General features: G+C 35.1%; 1 protein-coding gene across 1 annotated transcript; it reads left to right on the top strand.

Annotated features, from left to right (window-relative positions):
- The first annotated feature begins 1,006 nt into the window (after positions 1-1,006).
- On the top strand, positions 1,007-2,320 carry LOC116166285 (uncharacterized protein K02A2.6-like). The gene has a single exon (XM_031481187.1). The coding sequence runs from the start codon at positions 1,007-1,009 to the stop codon at positions 2,318-2,320; it is 1,314 nt and encodes a 437-aa protein (XP_031337047.1).
- The last annotated feature ends 6,194 nt before the right edge of the window (positions 2,321-8,514 follow it).

Genomic DNA, 8,514 nt, shown 5'->3' with positions numbered 1-8,514 from the left:
CCAGACAATTTCGACACACCGGGGAACATTCAAAATGAATCGTTTAAGTTTTGGCATAAAAACGGCTCCGGCAGAGTTCAACAGGATAATCGACCAAATATTGCAAGGCCTTCCGAAAACCATATCATATTTCGATGATATCCTAGTGCACGGATCAACATATGAAGAATGCGCCGAAAATTTGTTTCAATGTCTCCAAAGACTTCAAGAGAATGATTTACACCTGAATGAGAACAAATGCTCGTTTTTCAAGGACGAAGTTGACTATTTGGGGTATGTAGTTCGATTTAACCAAATTTCAAAAGATCCAAAAAAAATTGATGCCATTAAGAACATGCCAAGGCCCAAAAATGTAGCCGACGTTAGAACATTTCTAGGCATGATTACGTACTACTCCAGACTACTCCCAGATTTATCCACTATGACAGCACCGCTTCGAAAGCTCCTAACAAAGAATGCGAATTTCTATTGGTCCTCACAATGTGAATCTGCCTTTATAAAACTAAAAGGTGAAATTACCAGTGACCGCGTTGTCGTTCCATTCGAGCCAACATGTCCAGTAATTCTATCAACAGACGCTAGCCCCTATGGTATCGCTGCAGTACTATCACATGTAGAAAACGATGATTTGGAAAAGCCAATTGCATTTGCGTCGCGTTCATTGACACAAGCGGAACAAAACTATTCGCAACTAGATCGAGAAGCGCTTGCCATAATATTCGGGGTAAGCCATTTTCAACAATATTTAATCGGAAGAAATTTCACTCTAATTACGGATAACCAACCGTTAGCTCGTATTTTTCATCCAAAAGCGAAAACTTCAAAAACAACATCAGCAAGGCTTATTCGATATGCCTCATATTTATCCAGTTTTGATTTTAATATTCAAGTTAAACGGGGCGTTGAAAACCAAAACGCAGATTGCCTTTCAAGGGCACCCATTAAATCAAAAAATTCAATGTCATTCGACGCATTGCAAAACGAAGAAATGCACGAGGTATATGAAATGACAATTTTTGATATTTCAACTGACACCATAAATTCTGACCGTATTAGAGAAGAAACCTGCAAAGATCGAGAACTACAAGAGATCATCGAAGAATTAAGTTCGACTTCTAAAGACTCTTCATTCACAATCGACCATGGAATACTATTTCGAGATCAACGTGTTGTAATTCCCAAATCAATGCAAAATGAAATACTTCAAGAACTACATGTGACACATTTAGGTGTTACAAAAATGAAACAACTGAGTAGAAGATATTGTTTCTGGAAAGGAATCGATAAAGACATTGAAAGTTTCGTCAAAGCCTGCCCCGAGTGCATCAAAATCAAACATAGTGCATCGAAAGTACCGCTACACCATTGGGAGATGCCTAACGAAAATTGGGATAGAATACATATAGACTATGCGGGTCCCATAGGCAATCAACACTTCTTGGTAGTAGTAGATGCGAAATCCAAATGGGCAGAAGTACGTGTTTTAAATGACAGTCCTAATAGTTTAAATTCAATTGAGCTATTAAATGGTATATTCTCAACACATGGATATCCCAAACAAATCGTCTCTGATAATGCAACCATTTTTACCAGCAAGCAGTTCAGCCATTATTGTCGTGATCACGGGATAAGACAAAAATTTATAGCTCCAGGGCACCCCGCAACAAACGGGTTAGCAGAACGAAATGTGCAAACGCTAAAAAGACGTCTTGAATCAATGAGAAATGAAAAATCATCTATTTCTGTAAAACTACAAACCATTTTGCTGCGTTATAGGGCAACCCCACTTATAGATGGGAAATCACCAGCAGAAAACTATCTTCATAGAAGGGTTCGAATTCGATTGGATGCGATTCGACCATATTTCGAGGGTTCCTCCAGTTCAGCGACTCCACCTGTGCGTTCACTTCAGGAGAAGGAGAGAGTGATTGCAAAATGCTTCGCAAATAACAAAATCATATGGAAACCGGGTACAGTGCTCAAGAAATTCGGGAAATTGCACTATTTAGTCGAATTAGACGATGGGTATAAATTTAAACGTCATATTGATCAGCTACAAAAAAGTGGACTGAAATCTGTTAAATTTCAAGATCCACCAGAGCCCCGTTGTCAGAAACAAGACGAAGAAGATACATCAAAGGGCCTTCACTTCCCACAAGATGAACATTCACACTACCAAACGATGCTGGATGCTACAAGGCAAGACGTTCCAGTGTTGGATACACCAGTTCCAGATGTACAAGTTTCGGTTCCAGAACTACGGCGATCAAAGAGAGACATTAGACCACCAGCAAAATTAACTGATTATGTTCTTCAATAAAGTAGGGGAGACTATTGTAAAGTATCTACGCCACTGTGTGCGCAGCTATTGCGCATGCTTGTAAAACAGTCAGGATGGTGTGTGGCTGGTGGTATAGAGTTGAGTATGATTTTATTCGATATATTATATTAATACATTTTGTGTAAATAAAGTATTGTGTTGTGTATCAATTTCTAATTCAATAATGAATACCGAGAAACCACTCGACTACGACACAATACGCGTATTAGCTTCAGAAGCTTCTTGCGAATACGACCGATTGTGAGAGTGTATACGCCAACCCTTCTTTTTCTTCGTTTGCAAGTACGCCTCTTTATTTTCCGTTTGCATTTGCGTCGTCTCTTCTGTAACTTACATCTGAGCTTTCTTCTGCCAGTCTTGCACCTAGTTCGAAAAGGTTTAGCAGCCCTTCCGGCTTGTATAGCTCTGCACTGGTACTTTCTTCTTTGACAGGCACTCATATTACACCATCTCCGAGCGCCCTCCAATGTTAACTTACAAGATAGCCACGTAGGGTATTTCTGACGCAGCTCTTTTAAAAAATTTAAAAAAGGATTTTTTGAAAAGCGGGAGTTTTTTCGTCTTTTACAGATTATATTGGTGCCCCTCTTTCTACATCTACGTTTGCATGCCATAATTTCGAAATAAAACTCGCGGAAAAGTCAAACTAAAATTTTGAAGTTCACAAAACAATCTTGTTTGATACGTTAGTAACGCCCAGACGACTACGTAGTTTCACAAATTTCCTATGCAACTAACAAAGTTTGTCTATGGTTACCACTTTATTTTCCAAGGAGACGTAAAATGGTCGGCGAAATACTGACATTCATCACGTCGATCTTTCAGAGAAATGTACCTACAAAAATTCGAAAAGTGAAATATCACGTCCAAATTGGTGTTCGCAGTTCATAGCTTTTCAAGCAAGGTACGGCCATTTTCTGTTGCTGAAACGCTCATAGTTCTTACACTTTTTATTTCTCTTTTGGAATTACAGATATGTAATTCGGAAAATGTTTTGTCGAATGTTAAATTACAACAGAGAAAATTTTGAAGTTAAAACTGACATATAAGTGTGTTGCTTGGCAACTTTGGCAAATGACATTTGTTAAAATGATTGCCATGAGTGAAGTTGTCAGAAAGCGTTACATTTGAACTAAACCAGAAGAACATTTAGCCAACAATAATTGGTGCCGAATAATATTCAACAAGACTATTTCGCGAAACCAAATAACTAAAATGACATTGCTCATTTTACAAAGTAAGGTAACTGTTATTTGTGGATATGCTTACAGGTAAGAGCTTTGCCATTTAAAAAGACAGCCGTTACTGTAACATAATGTACAAGTTAGGTACATGCGCCACTACCGGACGTCAACCTACAGACGACATCGGTTCAATCAATAATAAAGATGTTTAATAGAATTACCTTTATTATAATTTCAGCAGCCTAAGCTCCGAATATAACATGGTGTCAGGTGTAAACCGTAAGAAATATTAAAAAGTAAGAAAGAAGGCATCTAATAATAACAAGTAGTAAAGTACTGAAAATTTAATAAGAAGAAAAGTAAGGTTAAGCACGTGAAAATGGAATCGTCTTTCAAGCCACCTCCGAATTTGGTGTTTGACCAACAATTAAACAAGAATTTTGAGAAGTTTAAGAATGCTTTTGATATATACATGGAAGCATCAGGTTTAAGTACTGCCGAAGAAAAAAGAAAAATTGCGATATTTCTCAATGTAGCGGGAGAAGAAGCACAAGAAGTATACACAACGCTAGGTCTCACTAATGAACAAAAGGCAAAGTATGATGAAGTAATTAAAGCTTTTCAAGAGTACTGTAAACCGAGAAATAATGAAACGTATGATAGGTTTAAATTCTTCTCGAGGAACAAGAATACGGAAGAAACATACGACAGTTTCATAAAAGACTTGAAAGTTTTAGCGAAGCCCTGTAATTTTGGAGATCAGGAGGACTCACTAATACGGGACAGATTGATTTTAGGTATCACTGATGTAGTGCTGCAGGAGAGGTTACTACGGCAAACAAAACTAACTTTGAAGGATGCGGAGCAGCACTGCAGGCTCACCGAAGTTACCAGAAGGCAAGTTGAAGGCCTAAAAGAAGAGCATGCCAAGGTAGACATCATAAGAAAAGGAAAGAGAGATCAACTCGCAGCAACAGGTGGCAAGACAACAAAAACACCAGGTAATACGTATGATTGTCGTAAATGTGGGAGAAATCATCAAATAGCACAATGCTTTGCGTATGGACAAACGTGTCACAATTGTAATGGACTGAATCATTTTGCAATTGGGTGTAAATTTAAAAATTGGAATAAGAATAAGTTTATGCATGGAAAGAATGTTAGTAGTAAGAAAAACAAAATCAATAATTTAGAAGTAGCGGGTGTAGAGGACGATGATGATGATGACGATTGTTATATTGATTTAATTAGTTTAGATAAAATAGGGTGTGAAAGTAGCATTAAGCTATGGAAGGAAAATGTAACAATTAACGGTATTAAAATTTCTTTCAAATTAGACACGGGCGCACAGTGCAATGTGTTGCCTTTAAAATGGTTAGAGAAAGTACAAAAACAAAAAGAGTTAAAAGAAATAAATCAGACAATAATAACATATGGTAATAATAGAATAAAAGTAAAAGGATATGTAATTTTGAATTGCAAGTTAAGGAATACAGAGTATAAATTAAAATTTATTGTGGTAGATGTAGAAAGTGATCCAATTTTGGGATTAAATGCATGTGTAAAACTAAATTTAGTTGCAAGGCTTGATTCTGTCAGTCAGTTAAAAGAAAATGGGAGTAATGGAAGGGACCCAAAAGAAAAGTTAAAATTTGCATTTATAAATGAAAATAAAACTTTGTTTGAAGGTTTAGGTAAAATACCCATGGAACATAGAATTAAATTAAAAAATAATTATGTGCCATTTGTAAGCGTTTGTAGAAGGGTGCCAGACTCGCTAAAAGAAAAATTAAAAACGACTTTAGAGGAGCTGGTACAAAAAGGTATCATAGAAAAAGTAGAAGGTCCGTCTGAGTGGGTGAATAATATTGTAATCATAGAAAAACCAAATGGAAAGTTGCGGATTTGTTTGGATCCACAACAGTTAAATAAAAATATTTGTTTAGAACAATATCCTATACCCACTATTGACGAAATTGGAGTAAAATTAAAAAACAAAAGGGTTTTCAGTGTAGTAGACATGAAAGATGGATTCTATCAAATACCAATTGATAAGGAAAGCAGTAATTTATGCACGTTCATTAGCCCATTTGGTAAATTTAAATTTTTGAGGTTACCATTTGGATTATCAATAAGCCCTGAGGTATTTCAAAAAATTAATGAAAAAATTTTTCAAAATCTTGGAATAGGAATTTATTTTGATGACTGCATAATTGCTGGTAGGGATGAAAAAGAACATGATGAGTTAATGAACAAGTTTATAGAACGGGCAAAACAGTACAACATTAAATTTAATCCTGATAAATTACAATATAAGGTCAGTAAAGTCAAGTATTTAGGGCAGGAGTTTTCTCATGAAGGTGTAAAACCAGACCCTGATTATATTGAAGCGATCACATGTTTAAGTGAGCCGTCAAATAAGAAGGATTTATTAAAGATATTAGGTATGGTAAATTATTTGAGTAAATTTGTACCCAAATTATCAGAACTTTGTGGTCCTCTAAGAAAATTAATAAAAAATGATGTTGAGTTCATATGGGGTAATGAACAGAGAGAAACATTTAACAAATTAAAATTGAGCATTATTAATATTCCAACACTTAAAATATTTGATTCAAAGGAACCCATAGTAGTACAAACAGATGCAAGCCAGTATGGCATGGGTGGTGCTTTGTTGCAGGGAGGTAAACCAGTAGCATTCTGTTCTAGAAGTCTAACCGAAACTGAGACAAGATATGCTCAAATAGAAAAAGAGTATTTGGCCATTTGTTATAGTTTAAATAAATTTCATCAATTTATTTATGGAAAGCGAATAACAGTAAATTCAGATCACAAACCTTTAGTTGCAATACAGGAAAAAGATATAAATAAAATAACATCTAGATTGCAAAGAATGAGACTAAAAACACTAAAATATAATTTCAAAATAGAATACTTACCAGGAAAACAAATGTTTATTGCAGATCTATTGTCTAGATTTTATATAAATAAGAATACGATGGATGATCCTGAAATGTTAGAAGTAGTTCATTGTGTTGAAATGGAATTACCAATCTCAAGAGATAGGTTAGAGGAGATTATAAACAAAACAGAAACTGATCATACATTAAAAATAGTCAAGCAATTTTGTGAAAGTGGGTGGCCAAACCACAAAAGTCAATTTAACAATGCAGAGTTGAAACATTATTTTAAAATTAAAAATGAGTTAGTAACCAAAAATGGTATTATTTTCTATAATAATAAACTAGTTGTTCCAGAATCCTTAAGAAAATATATGTTACAACAACTGCACAAGGTTCATTTTGGGATAGAAAAAACAAAAAGGCGGGGTAGGAAACTTTTCTATTGGCCTAGACTTTCGTCAGACATAGAAAATTTTGTAACTAACTGTGGAGTTTGTAAAAAGTTTAGTAGGGCAAACGTTAAAGAGCCACTAATCCCTCATGAAGCTCCAGAATTACCTTTTGAAAAAGTAGGCTCAGATATATTAGAATTTAATCGAAATTCATATTTAGTGGTAGTTGACTATTATAGCAAGTGGATCGAACTGAAAAAATTAAATAACAAAACTGTTAAGGAAGTCATTACCAAACTGAAAGAAATTTTCTCTACCTTTGGAGTTCCATCCAAATTTGTATCAGATAATAATCCATATAATAGTTTAGAGTTTAAAAAATTTGCAAAAGAAATCAATATGGAACTAAGTTTTGCTAGTCCGAGGTATCCAAAATCTAATGGACTTGCAGAAAAAGCTGTAGGAATATGCAAAAACATGTTAAAAAAATGTGAAGAAACAAACTCTGAAATTTTTGGTCATCTGCTGGAGTATAGGGCAACCCCACTGTCTGGTTTAGATGAGTCGCCAGCAGAATTATTGAATAGCAGAATGTTACGTACAACATTACCAATTACTAAAACTCAATTAAAACCTAAAGTAGTTAACATAAATACAGAGGCAGTAAAGCAAAGACAAAAGAAAGCAAAGTTGTACTATGATCGGAATGCAAAAGCTCGTCCCGAGTTTAAAAACAATGAGCATGTCTATATAAAGAATGATCAAAATTCAAATTGGAGAACTGGAAAAATTATTAGTAAAGGTAGCACTCCCAGGTCATATGTAGTGTGCGATGAAAAAGGGTCAGTACTAAAACGAAATTCATGGTTTTTGAAAAAAGCGGGCACAGCTTCAATAACAAATCGAAGGTCAACTATTGATAGTAACATTGACATAGATGAGACAAACAGTACAGAGCAGGGTAGTGATAAGGTAGAAAATAGCGTAGATGATAAGGTAGAAAATAGTGTAGCTGTAGATGGTAAGGTGGAAAATCAAAGTGAAGGTGACAATAGTGATGGTGGAAGTGATAAATGCAAAAATCGTGAGGTAAACTCGGAACCAAGTACAAAACGATTAAAAAGAGAAATCAAAATGCCTATTAGATATAAGGATTATGTATAGGTTAAGTAAATTAGCATTAGTTTAAATTTGTAATCGAAGTTATCTTGTTGAAAGGGAGATGTAACATAATGTACAAGTTAGGTACATGCGCCACTACCGGACGTCAACCTACAGACGACATCGGTTCAATCAATAATAAAGATGTTTAATAGAATTACCTTTATTATAATTTCAGCAGCCTAAGCTCCGAATATAACAGTTACTATGTAATTTTGCCACTAGTTTAAGGTCTGGCAATGAATGTCGTTTTTGCGATCCGTATGAAGACGTTAATAAGTTTTTCAACTTTATTGTATACAGCCATCACGACAAGTAATCTTCAATAAGAAGAGTAGCGCCCAATTTACAGTTGCCACCATTGGTTTCATCAAGCCGTAAAGCAAAATAGAACCAATGTGCTCAGCTACAACTTTTTAGCCATATCTACCATTTTTACATGCCTAAACTATCTTTAACAACGTATGATCTGGGGAACTGATGAGTATTTACAATTTTACCAGGTTCCCACGTGTTAGTTACATGGTTGTAAA

Source organism: Photinus pyralis, unplaced genomic scaffold (genome assembly GCF_008802855.1).
Source record: "Photinus pyralis isolate 1611_PpyrPB1 unplaced genomic scaffold, Ppyr1.3 Ppyr1.4_LG1, whole genome shotgun sequence".
Lineage (NCBI taxonomy): Eukaryota > Metazoa > Arthropoda > Insecta > Coleoptera > Lampyridae > Photinus > Photinus pyralis.
The sequence above is the reverse complement of the archived record's forward strand: the minus strand, read 5'-3'. Positions and strand labels throughout refer to the sequence as shown.

Coding starts and splice junctions, on each gene's coding strand:
- LOC116166285 (XM_031481187.1), top strand. CDS start 1,007: ATGACAATTTTTGATATTTCAACTGACACCATAAATTCTGACCGTATT.